Raw genomic sequence first — 23,094 nt, forward strand, 5'->3', positions numbered from 1 at the left:
CATTACTCCCGATTTCTTCAACGCGTCTGGTCATTGTACTCACCGACAGACTTACGGCATTAAATGCATCTTTCTTCTCGGGACACACCTCCTCCGCGACAGTATCCATACATTTCTTAACAAACTCTCCGTCAGTGAAAGGTTTACCGCTGCTTGCTATCAATTAGCAACCCAAAAGCTGGCCCGAACGGATGCCTGGTTCTGCTGAGATAGTAGTCCACTTTTTCGCTTTGAGAGTTTGTCTGCTCGTATTTGGCCTTGCAATCTATCGTACTTGTCTTTGCGACGGGATTCATAGTGTCGGCAAAGATTGTATTCTTTGAATACCGCCACCGTCTCTTGACAAATGAGACAAACAGCCTTTTCTTTGCATTGAACAAAAAAATAATCGTTTGTCCACTCCAGGTTAAATATCCTGCATTCTGAATCAATTTTTCTCTCACCTAACTTTTTCGCCATTATTCCGTTCTCAAACAGGTTGCAGTTTTAATATGCTTGAATAGTCCGCGATGGTCCCAGGGCTCCGCCCTCACCTGCGATCGTCCAGATGTCTCGGTAACACTGCTCGTGCATGCAACGGTGGACGTGCCCGCATGCATCAAAGGGAAACACTCTCCCCGCGCGTGTCACCAAAGAAGCAATGCGAAGCCCCGCTTCACTGGGATGATTTGTGGGCTCAGCAGGGGTGCAATGAACCAAACACAAGATTAAAATGTCCCAGTCTTCAAGGCCAAATAGGAAAAAAAAATCCGATAGCGTCTCTGGTATTGTTCAGAGGGCCGGTCCAAATGTGCCGGCGGGCCGCATCCCCCCCCCCCAAAAAAAAAAAAATTCAAAAAAAAAAATAAATAAAAAAAAATTCCGATAGCGTCTCTGGTATTGTTCAGAGGGCCGGTCCAAATGTGCCGGCGGGCCGTATCCGGCCCGCGGGCCGTAGTTTGGTGACCCCTGGTGTAAACAAAGCTTTCAGGAGCAAAACTATAAATACTTCATTGCAAGATAGTATGATGATAATAATCTGCGCATAACTAATGGAGACAAAGCATTCTCTTAAAGCAAGGGGCCAGGCTTATACTTTGTTGCAATAAATGTATAATAATATGAAATAAAAACCCTCAGAAACAATCATTCAAGCTTAAACAGAAATCAGCAAGACTGCAATGGGTTAAGGAGAAGCAATGGTGGACTGTGAACAACTAGATTAAGGTTATATTCAGTGATGAGTCCCATATCTCCAATGAACAAGGTGATAATGCAGTTTTTTTATTTAGTGCCAAAGAATATGGTCCATAGCAAGGCTCTGACCTGCAAAGATGTCACTCAAAAGTATATGCATCAAAGATTGCAAGTTGTCATAAAAGTTTGATTTTGAATTTGATTTATTTAATAAGGGACAGCACATATCAACGAACATATTTATGTAAATATGTAAGATTGTAGCCAAGGGCTAATTTCCATCTTTAGTCCCTTGTGTAGGTTGAAGATAAACAATGACACGTGCCCCCGGCATTGGCCGGGGCTTCGTCAGCCTGTGGCGTCGGCCGGAGCTTCGGCGGCTCGTGCCCGCGGCGTCGTCCAGAGCTTCTGCGGCATCGGCCATGACTTCGGCGGCCCGTGCCCCCGGCGTCGTCCGGAGCTTCAGCGGACCCTACCCGCACCGTCCTCCGGGGCTCTGGCAGCCGCTACCCGCGCCGTTGGCCGGGGCTTCGTCGGCCCGTGGCCGCGGCGTTGCCCGGAGCTTCGGAGGCTCGTACCCGCGGCGTCGGCCGGAGCTTCTGCGGCATCGGCCAGGGCTTCAGTGGCCCGTGCCCCCTGGCGTCGGCCGAACGGGCAGCGACAAGTTTTTGGGAAGAAGATGCCGGACATTTTTATTCAAAACAAACTGAAAATACCATGCTTCCCACGGATCGCATATAAAGGGATGCTGCTGGCTGGCTTCATGGAGAAGTCAGCCTTACTCAACAAGTTCGACCGTCCTCATGCTTTAAAAGCAAACACAAAGCCCATTCGCCAGATTCATTTATAACAGTCAATAGTGTTTTTTCAGGCGAGTACAGTGATCCCTCGGATATCGCGGTCAATGGACTCATGGGCACAAGAAGACAAAAGACTTGGACTAAAACTCCCATTTACTTTGTCTTTTGGATTTATATCTAGTGGAGAGGAAGTATTTTCTTAGTACAGTATTTAAAGTAGTTATATTTTAAAACATAACTGTCTGAGGGTGAGTTTTTAAAAGAATGTTTGGTGGAGACAGCAGGTATTTTGTGCCCGGAGACCAAAGACAAATATGAGAAAATCAGTTTATCACGGAGGACAGTGACTCGCCGTGTGGAACTAATAGATGAAGATATCAAGAGCATTTTAAACAAAACGTCAGTCATTAACATTGTATTCTTAAAACACTGCTCAGCTCCTCATTTTTATCCGAGATATCAACGACACTTGAAAAAACGGAGGAGTTATTGACAATGGAGTCTCTGAAAGGACAAACACGGGGAAAGGACTTGTTTGACCGGGTGTCTTAAATGAATGAATTAAAAATGCCTGAACAGGGACAATACTGTTAAATATGCAGATGCCCGTGACCGGACGTTTGGTCCCCGGACGTTTGGTCGACCGGACGTTTGGTAGAACGGGTTCGCTTGTAATTGATAGATTTTAACATTGGGTGAATAGGGATTTAATGACTATTATTTAACATTGAGTGAATAGGGTTAGGGTTAAACAAATGAAAGTCTCGTGACTCAAACCGTGGGACTCGCGAACCCGGCGACCAAACGTCCGTTCTACCAAACGTCCGGTCGACCAAACGTCCGGTCGACCAAACGTCCGGTCGACCAAACGTCCGGTCGACCAAACGTCCGGTCGACCAAACGTCCGGTCGACCAAACGTCCGGTCGACCAAACGTCCGGTCGACCAAACGTCCGGTCGACCAAACGTCCGGTCGACCAAACGTCCGGTCGACCAAACGTCCGGTCGACCAAACGTCCGGTCGACCAAACGTCCGGTCGACCAAACGTCCGGTCGACCAAACGTCCGGTCGACCAAACGTCCGGTCGACCAAACGTCCGGTCGACCAAACGTCCGGTCGACCAAACGTCCGGTCGACCAAACGTCCGGTCGACCAAACGTCCGGTCGACCAAACGTCCGGTCGACCAAACGTCCGGTCGACCAAACGTCCGGTCGACCAAACGTCCGGTCGACCAAACGTCCGGTCGACCAAACGTCCGGTCGACCAAACGTCCGGTCGACCAAACGTCCGGTCGACCAAACGTCCGGTCGACCAAACGTCCGGTCGACCAAACGTCCGGTCGACCAAACGTCCGGTCGACCAAACGTCCGGTCGACCAAACGTCCGGTCGACCAAACGTCCGGTCGACCAAACGTCCGGTCGACCAAACGTCCGGTCGACCAAACGTCCGGTCGACCAAACGTCCGGTCGACCAAACGTCCGGTCGACCAAACGTCCGGTCGACCAAACGTCCGGTCGACCAAACGTCCGGTCGACCAAACGTCCGGTCGACCAAACGTCCGGTCGACCAAACGTCCGGTCGACCAAACGTCCGGTCGACCAAACGTCCGGTCGACCAAACGTCCGGTCGACCAAACGTCCGGTCGACCAAACGTCCGGTCGACCAAACGTCCGGGGACCAAACGTCCGAGTACCGCAGATGCCACCTTTGTGTACAAAATCTTCCATCACAAAGCTACTCCTCTACTGCAAGATTTTATACAAAAAAATTCCAACACATCAACAAGGTCTGGCTCTAGAGGTGACTGTGTAGTTCCCTTCAAAAACTGCAGGTTGAGGACGATGACACGATGACGTCACGAAAAAATTAAGCAAGACGATGCGGCCAATTATCTATAATCCTTATAAAGCGTGTCTAAGGGGTGTGTGTGTGTTATGATTCTCTCGCCACGTTTGTCCAAACGGTGCAACGTAGAGAATTGATTTTTTTTTATGGTGGCCAGAAACGGCTGTCAGATCCTAATAGACGAGTGATTGAATTTCTTAACCTTCTCTAAGTGTGTAAACTCAACTTTTATTTGTTAAAGCGGAAAAGTAGAGTTGATGTATGAATCGTTGTTTTTACATGAGGTGCCTCTAAACGCACCGCGTGGCCGATTGGTCGTAATGTCGGAGGCCTTTCCACTTTATTTACAAACGTCATTTTTGGAAGAATTTCCGCCAGCGAGTTTACCGGTGCTCCCCGAAAAACTTTTTTTCCCCTTTCGTTACGGGAAGACTCGGCGCTGGCTGCGCTGACCCAATTTAGTTCTAAGGTACGACGCCTTTCCACGTCATTTACCAACGTCATTTTTGGAAGAATTTCCGCCAGCGAGTTTCCAGGTGCTCCCGGAACACTTTTTTTTCTGTCGTGACGGAAGTTATGAAACATCCACTCATCCATAAATCACGCTTTATCTATTCTTTAATCCTTATAAAGCGTGATTTATGTGCACCTGGAAACCTAATTTCTGCTTGAAGTTAGGTGCATGAACTACGCAACAGCACCGCTATTGTGTGAGTTTTCACACAATTGAGTTTTCATTTTCGTCATATTTTCACTTTGGTTTACAATGTTTTACCAAAAATAACACCCAAACATTGCTTAAATAGGTAAAATTCGTCAGCCTTTCATTCGAAATTGACCGTCATTTTTCCCTTACTTTGTCCTAAAAGGCATAGTCCTGCATCTGTATATATTATACATTCCTTTTTGCATACTTTACATACGTTTGCACCGTCATTTTCACCAATTATGCCAAAAAAGAGGAGTTCTCATTTCGTATCGAGTTGGGAAAGGCGTAAACAATTGAAGCGCACCAAGATATACGAAAGGGGGGTGGATTATACAATCATCAACCAATTTTTGGGGGGATTAAAGAATCATCAACCTGTTTTTGGGGGGATTATACAATCATCAACCTGTTTTTGGGGGGGATTATACAATCATCAATCTGTTTTTTTAATTATATAATCATCAACCTGTTTTTTTTAAATTACAAACATCCTGATTTTTGGACTGTTTCAAATGGAAGACTATTTTCACTGAGTACAGCATTTAAAGTATTTACAATTTTTTTATGTATAGATTATAATTACCGTATTTTCACACCTATAGGACGCACTTAAATGTCTAAAATTTTCTCTAAAATGGTCGACGCGCCCAAACGGTTGGTGTGCCTTGTTTGTGCACTAAATTCAATTTTCTTATGGCTCTGACCACTTGAGAGACTGTTTTTTATTTCATGCCGGTACACTACTTATTGCGATCAACCCAGCGGACGTTCACCCTAAAAATAGCCTCCCCGCGCATTCCAAGCATTACGGTAAATCCATTCAAAACATCCCAGGGGAGTGGCAAGGCATTTGACTTCCGTGTGCTCACAGTGCTTTTAACCCTCAAAAACACTCTCAATACTCAAAGAAACATCATATTAGATATAGACTTAACTCGTGTACCTTTTACCTAAATAAAGCACTATCAAACTTAGTTTGGCCCGTGCTTTCTTAATAAAAACACGCTAGCGGCTAGCCTAACATATTTTAGCGGCTAGCATAACATACGCTAGTGGCTACCATAACATATGCTAGCCTAGTCATGCTAGTGCCTTTTCCGATGAAGCGCCCTATGTATTGACAAAAAAACAAAATATCCCCGCAACTAAGACTGCGCCCTATCAGATGGTGTGTTTTATAGGTCTGAAAATATGGTAGATATTAATACATTAGAGCAGGGGTCTCGAACTCAATTTACCTGGGGGCCGCTAGAGGCCGAGTCTGGGTGAGACTGGGCCGCATCAGGATTTCCACAAGAAAAGCACTGATAAAACATTCCAACGTTATCAAATATCTTTATTTTTTAACAAAAAATAATGAATTAAATAAATTAACTTAAGGATGAATAAAAAATAAATCAATCAGTAATACAAAACCAAATAATACTAATGAGCATACAGTAGATATACACTGGCTGGCTAAGTAGAGAAAATGAATTATTTTAATTCCGTTTCAAATGTCTGTATTAACAGCTCTTTAACCTTTAACTTTCTGAACTTGAATGGAACATTGAACATGAAATATTCTGAACACGGCTTCTTTTGCCTACTCCTTGCTGCTAGAGACCTGGCAGCGCTTCTTCTCACATAGTCACATTTGGCTTGAGGGAGGAAGCAGTGGAGACCCTCAGTAGAGCTTGAAGATGCTCATCAGTAAGTCTGGACCTGTACTTGGACTTATTGAAGTTCAAGGTGGAGAAGAGCTTCTCACACAAGTATGTGCTCCCAAAAAGGCACATGGTCCGCTTGAACCTTCGGGAAAGTTCAGGGAAGCTGGGGGTCAACTCTCTCAAAAATTGCCCAAGCTTGTCTGCTTCTCCACTCACCTCCCTGAACTTGGCTTTGAGTGCAGAGTTGCACTGCAGGTCAATGAGCTCCATTTGAAGCTCAGGAGGGGCATCTTGCACATCAAAGGAGAAGGGGTCCGCAAAAATTTGAAATGTAGCTTTGTGTGTCTTGAAGTCTGCAAATCTGTGATCAAATTCCTCCTGTAGCTTCGAAATGGCCTCAACATACTTCTCACCACTGAATGGTGTGCCTGCATCCACGAGAGCCTTGCATGCTGGGAAATGGCAAAGGTTTGTCTGAGAGAGCTGGGCTTTCCATAACACAAGTTTAGTGCAGAATGCTCTCACGTTGTCATAGGCAGCACTGACAAGTTGCCCCTGGCCTTGTAGCTTCTTGTTCAGTACATTAAGCTCATGTGTGATATCAACAAGAAAAGCCAAGTCCATGAGCCATTTGGGATCACTTAGCACAGGATCAATCAACTCACAAACGGCGTAGCTAGCTTTGACTGCTGCATTACTGTCTTTGGTAGCCTTCTTGAAGAAATCCTGTTGCCTCAGAAGACGTGTTTTAAGACTGGCAACCTGGTTGGCTCTCTCATCTCCCTGGTATTTTTCGTACTCCTCAGCATGTCTCGTAGTACAATTACGGTTCAAATTGTATTCCTTGTGCACCGCAACTTTTTCAGTGTAAATGAGACACGTCGGGGTGCCCCTGTGTTCAACAAAGAAATATTGCACTCCCCACTTTTCTTGAAACTGTCTGTGCTCATCACCGACCTTTCTTTTCACGGCAGGCTTTGAAAGAGACATCTCTGGGGCTCTGTAATATGTTTTTCCACTTGGAATGAGTCTCGGGTTGATCTTTCACATTCAGTCGCGCGGGTTTGTGGCGCATGTGCACTTTCGCTCTCCGTTTCAATCGCGGAGATGGCTACAGACACTGACACAGGCTGGATCACGGATCATAGCGCCTCATTCAGTTCTATGCTGAGAGCAGCGGAGGAGTGTGCGCGCCGAGCGGAGTGATCGGCCTCACGGCTTCTCCTCCGCCCAGCTGATTGGAGGAATGAATGAGTGAGTGAGCGAGGCACTGGACAGCCCGGCCGATGTCCCGCCCTCCAGAGCCGTATACCTCACCGTGATTGGTTCATTCAGCTCCGAACCAAAGTTCCCTCTAATTTTTTGTTGGTCTGAGCAGAAAGACAACCAACCTGAGCGCACTTAGTACCAGTATGAGCGACATCATCGGTACTCGGAGGATTCGCCTGAAGACGTTTCGCCGACGGACGTTTGACAGACGGGCAGGTCGCCGAATGGACGTTCCACCGAACGTTCATTCGGCCGAACGGAGGTTTCGCCGAAACGGGATTCGCGCGCTCGCCCCGCCGGATCGTGTGTGTACAAGTTTTTCAACCTCGGCCCGCGGGCCATATACGGCCCGTTAGGATTTTTAATCCGGCCCGCCGCCGGTGTTGTCCAAATTATAGTAAAAATCAATGTTCGTCTACCATCAATGGCAGCCCGGGAATAAGCACTCTTGGGCGGGCATGGCAGTCCGGGAATAAGCACTCTTGGGCAGGCAGATGTAGCAGAACCGAGCCGTAAAATGACAGCAATCGGGTCAAATCCATCCTAAAACAGCATTTAATGATTAAATACAAATACTGGATGATATCGCGATGGAGGCAAAAAAACGTCTATAGACGTCCATTCGCCAAACGGCTCAAAATGCTCTCAAATTCGGTCAAATCCAGCTGAAAACAGCGTTTAATTATTAAATACAAATACTAGTATTTGTATTTAATCATTAAACTAACAAATACTAGTACGACCTGTCCGTCTGTCAAACGTCCGTCGGCGAAACGTCTTTAGGCGAATCATCCGGTCACGACATCATCATTGCTCGCTATGGGCACACCAGTATCACACCTGCCACAAGCAGGTGCATGTCAATGTTCCCTCTAATTTTTCATGTAAAACATGCTGTAAAACACGAAAAACATGAGTGGACAGAGCTACTGCCACTGGCTGCCACTTAAACGGCGCCATCATGGGGAAAGGGGTAAAAAAAAAAAAAAAAAAAAAAATTTTTTTTTTTTTTTTCACTGCGCGCCATATGATTGCTACTGCGCAGAGAAGACGAGAGTAGTGCGCAATTGCGCACGCGTGCAGCTTAGAGGGAACATTGCTACGAACACAAGTGTCATTCATATCAATTTTGCGGGCCGCACGAACATTAATCTTTCATATTAAGACGGGGGCCGCAAATTATCGTCCCGAGGGCCGCAGTTGGCCCGCGGGCCGCAAGTTTGAGACCCCTGCATTAGAGTCTTTTGGTATGTTTATAGTTGTAATATTCAATAAAGATACACTTTTTGGATCTTGTTTAAGTGGCGCAAAAAGCATGTAGAGCATGTATTGTGGTAGTTAGAAATGCGAAAAATCGCGAAGTAGGTTCACACTTGGCGATTTTTCGATTATCGTGGCCATATCTGTTCTACATTATCTGCGATAATTGAGGGATTACTCTATCACCTCTTAAAGCCAAACCACACTCGTCAATCTTCAGCCATCACCACTGAGACCTCTTGGTGAATACTCATTTTGTCATTTACCAGTAACCTGCTCGCAAAAACTGTATTTCATTTTATAAGCAAATTATTGAAAACAATAAGTATGCCAAGTTAAACCACACACTTACTACTTTTAAAAACAGAAAACAATTAATCAAACTAAATCTTGATTAGATTTCAACATCACCCCAATATGCAAAATAGTGTATGTGCACTTAATTTGAAACTCTTCACACTTCCCTCCATTTCTACTATACTTCACTGAAAGAGAACACACTTCACTTCGCAAGCAAATCTAAAATTGAATCAATGCAATCAGAGCTGTAAGAGTCCACTTGTAGCCGCGTTGATCATTTTGTACTTGTAAAACTAAATTCATTCATTTTTTGAACGATCATTTTTTACAAAATCATTTTTTTTTCTTTTTTTTTAAGAGATGATTCATTTGCAAACCACATATTTTTCTCTTTTTAGTTTAGATTTTTACGATTGACCCCAAGTGGACGTAGTGCTTCTCAGTTATTTTCTGTTGCGCCCCACCCAGGATTCGATTGCTTCCAGCGTTCACCTGGTCCAAATAATTTTGGGGAAAATAAAAAGTTAAGGAGTAAACATTTTTTGTGCTTTTAGGGTCTCTATCCAGAGTCTCATGGTATCGTTGGTAACTCAATGTATGACCCTGTCTTTGATGCCACGTTCACCCTGAGAAGCCAGGAGAAACTTAATCACCGTTGGTGGGGAGGGCAACCAGTGAGTATTGTTTAGCTATATACTTGTCATAATCTATCGAATCCACGAGTGTTACCTCCATCAGCTCAATTGAGTTACAGTTAAGACCCAAATTGTATTCTTTGTCTCTTAGATTTGGATCACAGCTCTCAAACAAGGAGTGAACGCATCTTCCTTCTTCTGGCCTGTGTACGTAATTTTTTATCTCATACACATTTTGAAAAAAAGATTCCAAATCTTCATCTCATGATTTTCTAGGGTATTCTGTTATTTTTTCAGTTATTTAAAAAAAAAAAAAAAAAAACAATAACACGTTGCTCAGGCTGGCAGTCGAGAAAAGAGGATAGTCCAAATGCAGGGAAACGGATGCCAGGCAGGGTGGTACTAATTGCTCAAAATTTTTAATCACTGACAAAAAAAAACAAAAAACAAAGTGCAAACAAGGTCAGGGGGCCCAAAAATACATATGTAAACCCAAAGAAAACAAAGGAAACTTAGAGCCACAAGGACAAGACATAAGGAGCAGGTAGGTGAGTAGGTGACACAAGAGGCTGAGACACATGGGGAAAGCAAAAACAGGTAAGACAATAGATAATCAAAAGGACAAGACAGACTAAAGAAGAAATGTGAAAATAACCCAACTCAAAACATGACACGATTATTTCACTCATCTTGAACACCAGGGTCGAAAGGCGGACTACACCCTAAACAGGTCACCACTGAATTCATGCCCACAGTCATCGTGGTTTCCCACGCTCCCTGTATTGAAGACAGGCGAAATTAACCACTAAAGCATCAATGATTTATACATGATTAGGTATACAGTAATATCTCGATTATCACGGTTAATTGGGGGTCGGACCCCCCTGCGAAAATATATCAATATATATATTTTTCCAGTGCTGAGTAATAGTTGCAAGCGTAAGACAGGGGAATTGCTTCCGCTTGCAAGTTTCAGGTGGGATTTTCACATTTTTATGGACTTAAATAAATAAAATAAATAAATAAGCCGCCTCGTGGTGTAGAGGTTCACTCGCTTGACTTCGTTGCGGGCAGACAAGTGCTCGATTCTCGCAGGTGGCGGTATGATTGGGAGTGTGTATGGTCGTTTATCTCTCTGTGTTCCCTACGACTGACTGGCGACCAGTCTATGATGCAGTCTTCCTTTCGCCCAAAGACAGCTGGATTAGGCTCCAGCAACCCCCGCAACTCTTTCGAAGAGGCGGTATTGAAGATGAATGAATGAGTGATTTTTTTTTTAAATTAGAAAAAAAACTAGAAAAAAATCTGCGATGTAGTGAAACAGCAATAACCGAAGCGCGAAGTAGCGAGGTTTCTCAGTATTGATGATGTTGATGATGATGGTGGTTATGGTGGTGATGGTGGTGATGATGGTGATGATGGTGATGATGGCGATGATGATGGTAATAATAATAGTTAGAATAATTGTAATAGTAGAAATAGTAGTAATAGTAGTACAATGGTACCTTGACATACGAGTGCCCCGACTTACGAGCAATTTGAGATACGAATAACATTTTGAGCAAATATTTATCTTTAGATACGAGACAAATTTTGATATACGAGCAGACAGCGGACGCGAGAGGCTGCTCATAAGAACATCATGGGCACTGTCTCTCTCCCCGCAACTCCCTCATGTAATGTCTTTCTGGTCGCAACTCCCTCGTTTAATGTCTCTGCGAGCACTGGGCAGAGTGTTGCATTTTTTCAGTGCAAATGGCGTACATACTACTTCTCGTTGGCAAGTGGTCGTGCGTTATCCTATTGTGAGGACATTTGTGTGCATCATTTTCGGAATATTTTGAAGGGAATACAAACGCAAACAATCCTCGATAGGTTGCATCTGAAAGTCAGGGTGGAGGCGGGGCAAATAGAGCCAACCCGGGAGAAGAATGGTATCAAAATTTAAAACAAAATTAGGATTACGTTTAGTGTAAGGTTAGATTAAACTATTTTTTGAGTGTCTGCATCGTTATCCAAGTTCATTAAAATGTGTTTATGTTAGGTTACGAACGCGTTACCCCCTCTCTCTCTCTGCGTCTCTCTCTCCCCTCCGTAAAATCCGTCTAATTTTAGTATACTATTAAACACATTTCAGTACTATTAAACCACTAGTTATTTGTTACTTTGTTAATAGATGGCAAATTAGAACAAATAAAAATGTTTTTACAATCCAATATCCTGTTTTTTCAGAGGGTTGGAACAAATGTATTTATTTTTAGTTCATTTCTATGGGAAATGTTCGTTTGGATCCAAGATGGCGGCACGCACGGGTGCAGCGGCTGAATACTCTCCAGTTTGGTGTTTTGTTTTCTCAATCTTATCGTTATTTACTAACATCTGCGAGGCAAACTTTTTCTACAGTCGCCAGGATTTAATTACACTCGGGAGGAGATGTGATATATCCATCACAACAGATTACCAACAGACCTACAATAACCCCGAGGACATCTCGAGACCACCGGGATCTCCGTGGATAGTCAGCCCACTCAGAGTCCGACGGAGGTGGCGAAGGGAAAGAAAGCAAAAGTGTGGATGCCAGGCGAGCCTGGCTGCTAAGCTAAGAAAACAACATCCCAGAGCACCGCTTCCGAGTATCTTCTTGACCAACGCCAGATCCATCACCCACAAAATGGATGATTTGGAACTTCAGCTTGCTTCGAATTGCTACCAACAGCTTTGTTAGGAACTGTAACATTATTCTTATCACGGAAACGTGGCTACACCCGCAAATTCTCGACGCTGCGATATCGCTAGCTAGCCGAACGCTTTTTCGAAACGATCGTTCAAAAGAATTAACAGGCAAAAGCAAAGGAGGGGGACTTTGCCTGTTTATACACAATGAATGGTGTTGCGACAGTAGGATCATTGACACTCACTGCTCCCCGGATTTAGAGCTATTGGCAATACGATGTAGGCCCTATTATTTACCGAGAGAGCTAACGGTCGTCATAGTAACGGCGATCTACATACCACCGGATGCGAACGTTTACACGGCACTAAACCTCCCGCTAACGGCTGTAAACAAACAGCAGCTTGACCACCCTGATGGAGTCTTTATTGTCGCTGGTGACTTCAACAAAGTGTGTTTAAAGGCTGTCCATCCTAAGTTTATTCAATACGTAAAATGTCACACTAGAGGAGACAAAACTCTTGACCATGTTTATTCTAACATCAAACATGCTTACAAAGCCACTTCCCTCCCTCACCTAGCTGGATCAGATCACCTCTGTCTAGCCCTCACCCCAGCATACACTCCACTCCGTAGGCGAACAAGGCCACAAATAAAGATAATAAAAACTTGGCTCGAGGACGCTCTTTCTCAGCTGCAGGACTGTTTTTCCCGCACCAACTGGGAACTTTTCGAACACGACAACCTCCAGGACTACACGGACACTGTACTTTCCTACATCAAAAACTGCATGGACAACGTCACTGTTAATAAACGGATACAGGTTTTTCCTAACCAAAAACCCTGGATGACCAAGGAGACACAGGCACTCATCAAATGCAGTAACACCGCCTTCAGATCAGGGGACAAGATACAATACAGCGCTGCCAGAGCAGAGCTGAAAAGAGGCATTAAAAAGGCCATGGCAGCATATACAAAGAAAATTGAGGAGCACTTCACAGAAAATAACCCAAATAAGATGTGGCAGGGAATACAACATATTACCAATTACAATAACAATAATGTCTGTTAACGCAGATGCCTCACTAGCGGAGGAACTGAACCGTTTCTTTGCCCGCTTTGAGACTGACAAATCAGACCCAGTCTCAACACCCCTACCACCACCCTGCAGCAATACACTGAAGTTTCAGGAACAGGAAGTGAGACTGGTAATGCGGACTGTGAACACCAGGAAGGCTGCTGGCCCTGACGGAGTACCTGGGAAGGTGCTCAAAGCCTGTGCTGACCAGCTGGCTGGAGTTTTCACAAAAATGTTCAATTGTTCCCTGCAACAATCCATCATTCCATCCTGCCTGAAATCTGCCACCATTATCCCTGTCCCCAAAAAGCCAACCATTGACAGCCTGAATGATTATAGGCCTGTTGCACTCACGCCTGTGATCATGAAGTGCTTTGAAAAGTTGGTAGCCCGCCATATCAGGAATACAATCCCTCCCTCAGTTGATCCTCACCAGTTTGCTGATCTAACAGGTCCACTGAGGATGCTATCACCTTTGCTCTACACACAGCACTGCGCCACCTGGAACACCATAAATGGAGTATGTGTAGACAGGGTCCAGTCCTTTAAATTCCTGGGGGTCCATGTCGCGGATACGCTCTCCTAGTCTACCAACACCATGGCAGTAGTGAAGAAGGCCCAGAAACGACTCCATTTCCTCAGGGTACTCAGGAGGAACAACTTGGACACCAAGCTTCTGGTAACCTTTTATAGAACCACTGTGGAGAGCATCCTGGCATACTGCATCACAGTGTGTTACGCTGGAAGCACGGCAGCAGACAAAAAGGCCATGCGGAAAGTGATTAACACTGCCCAGAAGATCGTCGGCTGCTCTCTGCCCTCACTGGAAGACATTGCCAGCCCTCGTTACCTCAGCAGAGCCAGGAACATCATCGGGGACCCATACCACCCTGGTCACAATCTGTTCTAGCTGCTGCCCTCTGGCAGACGCTATAGGTCCCACAAAGTACGGACAAATAGGCTTAAGGACAGTTTTTTCCCCACATCCATCAGGACTCTAAACTTGCAGTAACACAACACACAATCCCTTCTGTGTCATAACTCGGGGTGAGGTAATATGAAAAGACGTTTTGGCGGTGATCTGCCTCCTACTGGCTGACTGAAGGTAAGTGAAAGACAGTGAGAGGTAAGTGATCCGCTCGGGGGTGATGTAATGTATCCATAACGGCAGAATGCCAAATTATGAGTCAGAAATTTTCAATTATTTGGGTCTTTAGCCGAGAAAACGCACATTATGGAGAAGCACTACCAATTTCGTCATACGCAGTTTCTGGGTGTGATGACAATTAGGCTTTTGTTGTTGATGATGACGACAGGGCCTATGTCCAATTATTATTATTATTAACTTGCAATACAGCAAGGTGTTGAAATACTTTATATGGACATTTTTATCAAACAAATAAAAGTCTCAGTATACTTTTAGCCCGGAACGTTGACATTAAAATAAAAGGCAATAAGTAAAATTATTTTACTAAAAATTTTATTAAAAAGAAGACAAAGCAAATTCACAGTTGGTGTTTTATAAGATAAGAGCATACGAGATGGCCAAATGGCCGAGTATGCGAGAGGCTGCTTATGAAAACAGCATTGCTCTGTCTTTCTCGCCGCATCTCTCCCACATAAATATATCTACGATCACCGGCTATACAGGTTGCATTTTTTTGCATTAATCAGGGCAAATATAAGGGGAAGACAATGGGTCCAAAGCATGCCGGTTGTTACGTCCTGGGGAGATGTCGAGGCGAGGTACGAGGAATTAGGACCCAATCGCAGGGAAGCAGGCGAGGACGAGGGAAGTAGTGCTCATAACAAAACCAATCACTTAGGCAGGTTCTTAAAAAATAACAAAGACTTAGGAACCGAAACACAAAACCAAACCAGACCAGGGAAAGCACAGGGAATCGAGGAACGAGGTAACGCAGACACATGGCAAAGGATATAAGGCAGATAATTGGATTGGATTCGATTGGATAACTTTATTCACCCGTATTCGGGTGTTGGAGTAATCATTATTATAAATGTGTTTGCAATGAATATAGAGCCTTATAATATACATGCTTACTATATTAATCAATATATTTGCTCATCCTAAATGTGTAACTATATTAAACAATATATATATATGTGTTGATCGCTTTTATGTTAGAGTTGAATTAATATGTGAAGCAAACGCTTACGCCAAGGTCGCTCTCCAGGACAGCTAGGTCCAGCGAGAGATACGAGTTCGCAAAGACATAAAACAATACACTGAGTCCTTGCTCCGAGGACTGATTACTGGAAGATACGCCTCAACCCTTTCCCCCAGATGCAAGTTCGCAATGAAGATCTGTGAAGGACGCTTAAATTGTTGTTGGGTCAGCGGATGGCTATCAAGCATATTGTTTTAATTTGTGACGCTAGTATGACGCTAGGTTTGCTTGATTATAGAATTGTTTTGTTTCTTGCTTACGCAATTGGATCGAGTCGATAACCTTGTAATTGTTTTGATTTGAGGCCTTAAATGGGCAGGACATAATGCCACTCGTTAGAATAATCTTGATCGGCGGAGCGGCGGGATGTGTTCTCTTCTTGCAAGAATTAAATGTGATGTGACTACAGATGCCTTTTTATTGAAAGCTGAATTGGAAAAACCTAAGGATAAACCTACAATTGGATGAACCTAACATTTGGTCCTTCGAGCCTGTGGTCAAGATACCGAAGCAGAATCCAGGTCGCTCCCGTTCGATATCTGGAAAGACCGTGCACGGCGCTTAAATACCCTTTTCCGGGCTGGATAACTCGAAGGAGCGCCTGGGTTCTCGACGGTTTCGACGACTAACCCTCTGAAAGAGACATCTGGGGTCATATCTGGTAAGTCCACGTGAATGTCTGCGTTTGTTGAAGGGGCATTGCACGTTAGGTCCATTTTTTAAATGTGACTCGCGTCCAGGGGACTGCGACACGCGTCCAGGGGACTGCGTTAAAAACCCTGGGTATACTAGTCGCTGCCAGGTAAAGAGACAGAGCATGAGTCTATAAAACTTGGGGCAGTTCGGGGTGTCCTGTGCCGTGGTCCGGAAAGGTACAAATATAACTCTGACAGTATATCAAGCTAGGGTATACATTTGTGTTGCGTGTGTTACGTGTTGCGTGTGTTACGTATGTCCTTCCGCGGAAAAGAAATTTGCTAACTGATAACTGCGACGACGATCCGAAACAGTGTCCGCCGTTTAAAGATGAAATTTGTTGAAAATCAAAGCGCTACAAGGGTTAAACACCTAAATTTATGGATAAACAAATATGGGTTTGCTGGCCAGCTTAAATATGCATGAAATATTAAAACCTGCGGGATAAAATACGCACTAAGCATAGAAGTAATCTATATATAATATGTGAAGGGAGACACAAGCGACACGGCTTGTTCCACAGATACTAATTATTGTTTTTGATGACGAGGCGGGGAAAGGCAAAACGTGCTGTTTTGTAAATGATAGCGGTCCTCGGCTGGTTGATAGGAGCGAGGCGATGGGCTGTTTTATTCTAAAAACAAGACAGGCCTGCTCAAAATGATTTGAATGAGGATGTTGAGCTAAATTTTAAACCAGAGATCACATTCTTGGTGAATAAATTCATTTGGAATTTTTTGTGTGATGCTGAAAGTTGTAAAACAGCAATTAAAATGGTTATTTCCAAGTGCTAGACATACTTTTTAATAGCATCTAAATGTGTGGTTCCCATGACTTGATTTATAGCCTTACTACTTATTAAAAAATGCTTACAACACATATAGAATATTCCATAATAATTCTAACAACTGTCAATGTACTGGAATGAATGGCTTATTGTGGCTTATCCTGGTTTCGTTCCCGTCTGCTAGCGGGAATATTTGGGTTAACAGAAATACAAAACGGCAAATTAAATGTTTAGCGGGCTTGCCAAAACGTTTTTTGTCATATTCTAAACTTGCCAAATAATGCGTTGATTGCGGGGGAAGCGCTCTGTTTTGGTGAGGCTGATTTGACGGTGTTGACATTATAATACAGTATAGTATGCGCGCGGACCGCACAAGCGACTAAAATTTTTGGGGGCCCCCTTCCGTGGAGAATATTACAATAATTGGCCTTGGGGGTGCTGAAGCAAACTTGAGGGCAGAAATGGGTTTTGCTATGATATAGTTGTGCTTGCAGCATATTGTGATTATGGGGTCTTGGCAAACTATGATGATATAGTTGGATATCGGGAGAGTAATTAATTTGGTGTAATTAATTTAGTCTTCTCTAAAAAGCATTATAATTGTGTGCACAGGAGGACAAAAAGAAAAAAAGAGTGTTTTGGAATGTCAACAAAAGATAAGAATGCTGCTTTTGCAGCGAGCGTGAAGGTCACAGTCAGCGGCTAAGGGCGCGCTTCCGTTTAAACATTTCAGAATAAGAACAAAACATGGTCTGCAAGGGATGCAGGGTTCCGCGATTATCTTCGCATTTATATTTGGGATTTAATCAGAAATGTCTTTCGAGGTGATAGAAAATCTGTTTGGCAAAGATTGATTTGGTAAAAGCTTTGGAATTGGGAATAATACTATTATTATTATTTTATTTTTTGTTTTGTGAAGTTCAAAGGGCTCTTGATTGAAGAGAGCTAGTTTTGGAGGATAAAACGATATTATTACAGTTTTTGAATGGTTGGTTTGTTCAAAATACGTCAATATAGGTGATTGGCTGGTTAAAGAAAAATAAATGGAATTTTGTTTTTGTTTTTTTTACAATATTATGGCATATTGGTTACAATTTGTGGGTCCTTTATTAAGCATTGAAAATTGTAATTAGGAAATGCCTAGTAAAAGGTGGATTTCTCTAATTTAATTGTAGATTTTTCTTGTGGTAAACAGGGAGCTATAAGAAATGGCTCTTATCTTAAGTAAACATAGTATGGGGTGATTTGCAATTTATGTCTTAGGTATTAAGAGTTATTTGGTTGTTAAAGAGATCAGACATGAATTTAACAATGCAGAAATGGCATGAGAAATTTCGTGGCATTCGTCCAAATTATTAGGTAAATTGAACCTGGCTGGGGTAGATAAGATAATTGATTTAGGATAGGCATGGTTTCCCTGGAAGAAACATGGAGCGTCTTTAGGTGCACAAAAGACTTTCCCTGTTTGGCCTGAAGGGGGATATGCTTTGGTATAGGTCATATTGATGACTATTGGGACGTTACTGCCTATTGCTTTAGGGGCATACAAATTAAGAATTTAGCCAAAACTTACTGCATTGCAATTATGGGGTTAATACACCTAAATGTTACGGTGATAACGATTGGCAATAACAAGCTTAGATAAAGGGGAATATCTACAACAAATTCAGGTAGGGCCTTCCATGGTGTGAAACAAGTGAAATAATGTCTATGTTTTAGAAATAACATCTCCAAATTATAAAATATCAACCTTGGAGAAATGCTTTAAGTAGATGGGTTGACTAGAATGGGCAAAATTCAATATTATTAAAAGGGGGTGTAACTTAATGCAGAACATGGAGATAAAGTTTTTACAAACGGTTAAATAAAAGGGTGTGTGTGTGTGTTTCAATGTGTCACAACTTTTCCGTTATTGCATTATTGGCGAATAGATAGTTAATCACAGCCACTCGCTTGGCAGTCTACATGCTGACTGACTGGGGTAAGGGGCGGTAGCAATTGAACAAATTTCTATTTTTAGATATGTGGCATGTGGATCTAATACATTAATTATCTAGTTTCTTCAGGCATCAATTTTGCGGTTCGAGGATCTACTAATGCGGAGTGGATCCAGACCTTCCGGAGTGTGGAGTATTCCTGGTGTCCTCAAGAATTCGTAGGTTTTCTCTGGGTACTCCAGTTTTACTCCAACAAACCAAAATTATGGATGATTGGCGGAGCACTCAAAGCAAATTCCTTGATTATGAGTGCGAGCGTGGATGAGTGTCTGTCTTTTGTGTTTTAATTGGCTGGCCACCAAGATATATCAATATTCTAATATCAAGGTGGAATATTTCTGAAATCGCTGATAAGCCTTTCGAGGACGGCGGTGGCAGAGTAGGACTGAAACAAAAAAAGAAAAGAATTTCGCCAAATGAATTTTTTTGATTTCTGCAATGGAAAATTTTGGGAACCTGGGGGACTAAACAAAAACAAAAGACTTATCTGGGAGGGCTGCCATTTTGAGTCATGGTAAATTTCATGCCTCAAAAAAGGGGGAGGTTATATATATTCAATCTATATGCAGATATATGGCCAAAACACGGGCGATTCCCCCTCATGTCAAGCTACAAAAGCTACATATCCATTTCAAAGGATACATATGGATTTAAACAGATTGGGGAAACCTTGTTGCAGAAACTGGTCTAGATTGGCAAGCTTGGATGACACACCCGTGAAAAAAAAAAAAAAAAAAAAAAACCATCAGGCCTTCGATAAAATTAAACCATACGGTGGGGGCATTACAAATCATTATTCAGACTGACAAATTAACTTGTGGATCCTTGTCTGACGTTTTTTCCTAAGTCCATGGGCAGGTGGAGAAGACTCTTTTTACAAAATTCTACAATTGTGTCTCAACAACAATGACCATGTCTATGAGACGGTAAGAAAATCGTCAGAGATGGAAACACCCGGATCCGCCATAGTAAAATTAAAATCTAAGATGACCAGAGAATTCATTTCCGCAACAGGGAGTTCCCAAACGGGAGGCGGTAAGAAATAATTGGTTGTTGTTGATGGAAAATGCAGCTATTATAAATCAAACCTGCATAACATGTATGGGGCCCCGCTCTCTCTTACGAGTAGTGCCCGCGCAAATTACTCCTGATTGTGTAAAGGAGATAATGACAAAAGAAGATGTAAGCCCAAAATGTATGAAATGGAATAATGTCTACCCAGTTACAACGGCAGCAAAGGACAAGCCTAACTTTTCAACACATGTCGCGTTTAATCATTTTACCTGCTTAGTCCTCACAGGGCACGGTCCGGCACTGGGAGCGATAAATGTGACGTGGTGTGCCCACGTCCTAAAACAGACTGCACCCCTGATTCCACGTTCTGACCTATGGTGGTGGTGCGGCCAAAATAAATTATACGACTCCTGCCAAAATGACAGCAGGACTTTGTCCCTTGGTCTCACTGCTATTACCAGTGTCTGTTTTTCCATCTACAGTAGAGGAGATACAATTGGCTGCACAGAAATCCGGTATGATGGCGGGCCCCTCGCGACGGCGTCGATCGGCATGGAGAGGGTGATCCGACATACATTGATGCGATTGGCATCCACGGGGCATACCAGATGAGTATAAGTTGGCTAATCAGATCGCAGCAGGTTGGGAGTATATTTTTCTTTTAATTACTCCAAACAAAAATGTTGATTGGATAAATTACCTGCATTACAATGTCCAAAAACTTGGAAACTATACTGAACAGGGATTTGTGGCGATAAAGGAACAATTGGCAGCCACCAGTCTTATGGCGTTCCAGGATCGCATAGCAGTTGATATGCTGCTTGCGGAGCAAGGGGGCGTGTGTGCAATGTTTGGAGATCAATGTTGCACCTTCATACCGAACAACACGTCACCCGGTGGGTCCCTCACCCAGGCCATTATTGGCCTGCAGATCCTCAACCGCAATATGAAGAAGCATTCTGGAGTCGGAGAATTCCGCCTTGGAAAGCTGGTGGCATGTCCTTTTGATTTGGCCCAATTTGTTGCATTTTCCGTAGCCCTTTTTGCTACGATTTTGACATTATGTGGGTGTTGTATTATTCCCTGCTTAAGATCTTTGATAAGCCGACTTATGACCACTGCGATTGCCCCTACAAATTCTAAATTGCATGAATTATATCCCCTACTAATGAAACGTGCTGACAGCAGCAGTGAATTTCAAGAGCATGGTAGTTCCGAGGATGAAAAATATGGCGAAAATGATTTTGTTTTCTGCTTTCAGACCTGCCGAACGAGTAGGGCCTACGCGGGTAAAATTAAAACAGCCAACGGAGATATCCCTCTCTTCTTGGATTTGCCGTAAAATAAATAACGAACATATAATAAAAAAGGGGGAATGTTGGGCTCATTCTGGGATGTTACTATTTGTTCATTTGGAATTAATGGAATAAAGCCGAAAGGAAGTTTTATTAAGGAGATCATGTGCAAATTTATAATATGGGGGGAATGTTGGAGTAATCATTATTATAAATGTGTTTGCAATGAATATAGAGCCTTATAATATACATGCTTACTATATTAATCAATATATTTGCTCATCCTAAATGTGTAACTATATTAAACAATATATATATATGTGTTGATCGCTTTTATGTTAGAGTTGAATTAATATGTGAAGCAAACGCTTACGCCAAGGTCGCTCTCCAGGACAGCTAGGTCCAGCGAGAGATACGAGTTCGCAAAGACATAAAACAATACACTGAGTCCTTGCTCCGAGGACTGATTACTGGAAGATACGCCTCAACCCTTTCCCCCAGATGCAAGTTCGCAATGAAGATCTGTGAAGGACGCTTAAATTGTTGTTGGGTCAGCGGATGGCAATCAAGCATATTGTTTTAATTTGTGACGCTAGTATGACGCTAGGTTTGCTTGATTATAGAATTGTTTTGTTTCTTGCTTACGCAATTGGATCGAGTCGATAACATTGTAATTGTTTTGATTTGAGGCCTTAAATGGGCAGGACATAATGCCACTCGTTAGAATAATCTTGATCGGCGGAGCGGCGGGATGTGTTCTCTTCTTGCAAGAATTAAATGTGATGTGACTACAGATGCCTTTTTATTGAAAGCTGAATTGGAAAAACCTAAGGATAAACCTACAATTGGATGAACCTAACATTTGGTCCTTCGAGCCTGTGGTCAAGATACCGAAGCAGAATCCAGGTCGCTCCCGTTCGATATCTGGAAAGACCGTGCACGGCGCTTAAATACCCTTTTCCGGGCTGGATAACTCGAAGGAGCGCCTGGGTTCTCGACGGTTTCGACGACTAACCCTCTGAAAGAGACATCTGGGGTCATATCTGGTAAGTCCACGTGAATGTCTGCGTTTGTTGAAGGGGCATTGCACGTTAGGTCCATTTTTTAAATGTGACTCGCGTCCAGGGGACTGCGACACGCGTCCAGGGGACTGCGTTAAAAACCCTGGGTATACTAGTCGCTGCCAGGTAAAGAGACAGAGCATGAGTCTATAAAACTTGGGGCAGTTCGGGGTGTCCTGTGCCGTGGTCCGGAAAGGTACAAATATAACTCTGACAGTATATCAAGCTAGGGTATACATTTGTGTTGCGTGTGTTACGTGTTGCGTGTGTTACGTATGTCCTTCCGCGGAAAAGAAATTTGCTAACTGATAACTGCGACGACGATCCGAAACAGTGTCCGCCGTTTAAAGATGAAATTTGTTGAAAATCAAAGCGCTACAAGGGTTAAACACCTAAATTTATGGATAAACAAATATGGGTTTGCTGGCCAGCTTAAATATGCATGAAATATTAAAACCTGCGGGATAAAATACGCACTAAGCATAGAAGTAATCTATATATAATATGTGAAGGGAGACACAAGCGACACGGCTTGTTCCACAGATACTAATTATTGTTTTTGATGACGAGGCGGGGAAAGGCAAAACGTGCTGTTTTGTAAATGATAGCGGTCCTCGGCTGGTTGATAGGAGCGAGGCGATGGGCTGTTTTATTCTAAAAA

At 43.3% G+C, this 23,094-nt stretch overlaps 1 protein-coding gene across 31 annotated transcripts in view; it reads left to right on the forward strand.

The window, feature by feature from the left end:
- enpp2 (ectonucleotide pyrophosphatase/phosphodiesterase 2) overlaps nt 1–23,094 on the forward strand; it is a 360,090-nt gene that overhangs the window by 116,066 nt on the left and 220,930 nt on the right. For all 31 annotated transcript variants that reach the window (XR_013300101.1, XR_013300100.1, XR_013300099.1 and 28 more), the window contains 2 exons: nt 9,565–9,684; nt 9,797–9,852. Coding sequence is in view for 22 of the 31 variants with exons in the window: in XM_077599517.1 (XP_077455643.1) it covers nt 9,565–9,684; nt 9,797–9,852 (176 nt within the window). In the remaining 9 variants the exon portion in view is untranslated. The remainder of the gene's footprint in view (nt 1–9,564; nt 9,685–9,796; nt 9,853–23,094) is intronic.

This window comes from Stigmatopora argus, chromosome 4, assembly GCF_051989625.1.
Source record: "Stigmatopora argus isolate UIUO_Sarg chromosome 4, RoL_Sarg_1.0, whole genome shotgun sequence".
Lineage (NCBI taxonomy): Eukaryota > Metazoa > Chordata > Actinopteri > Syngnathiformes > Syngnathidae > Stigmatopora > Stigmatopora argus.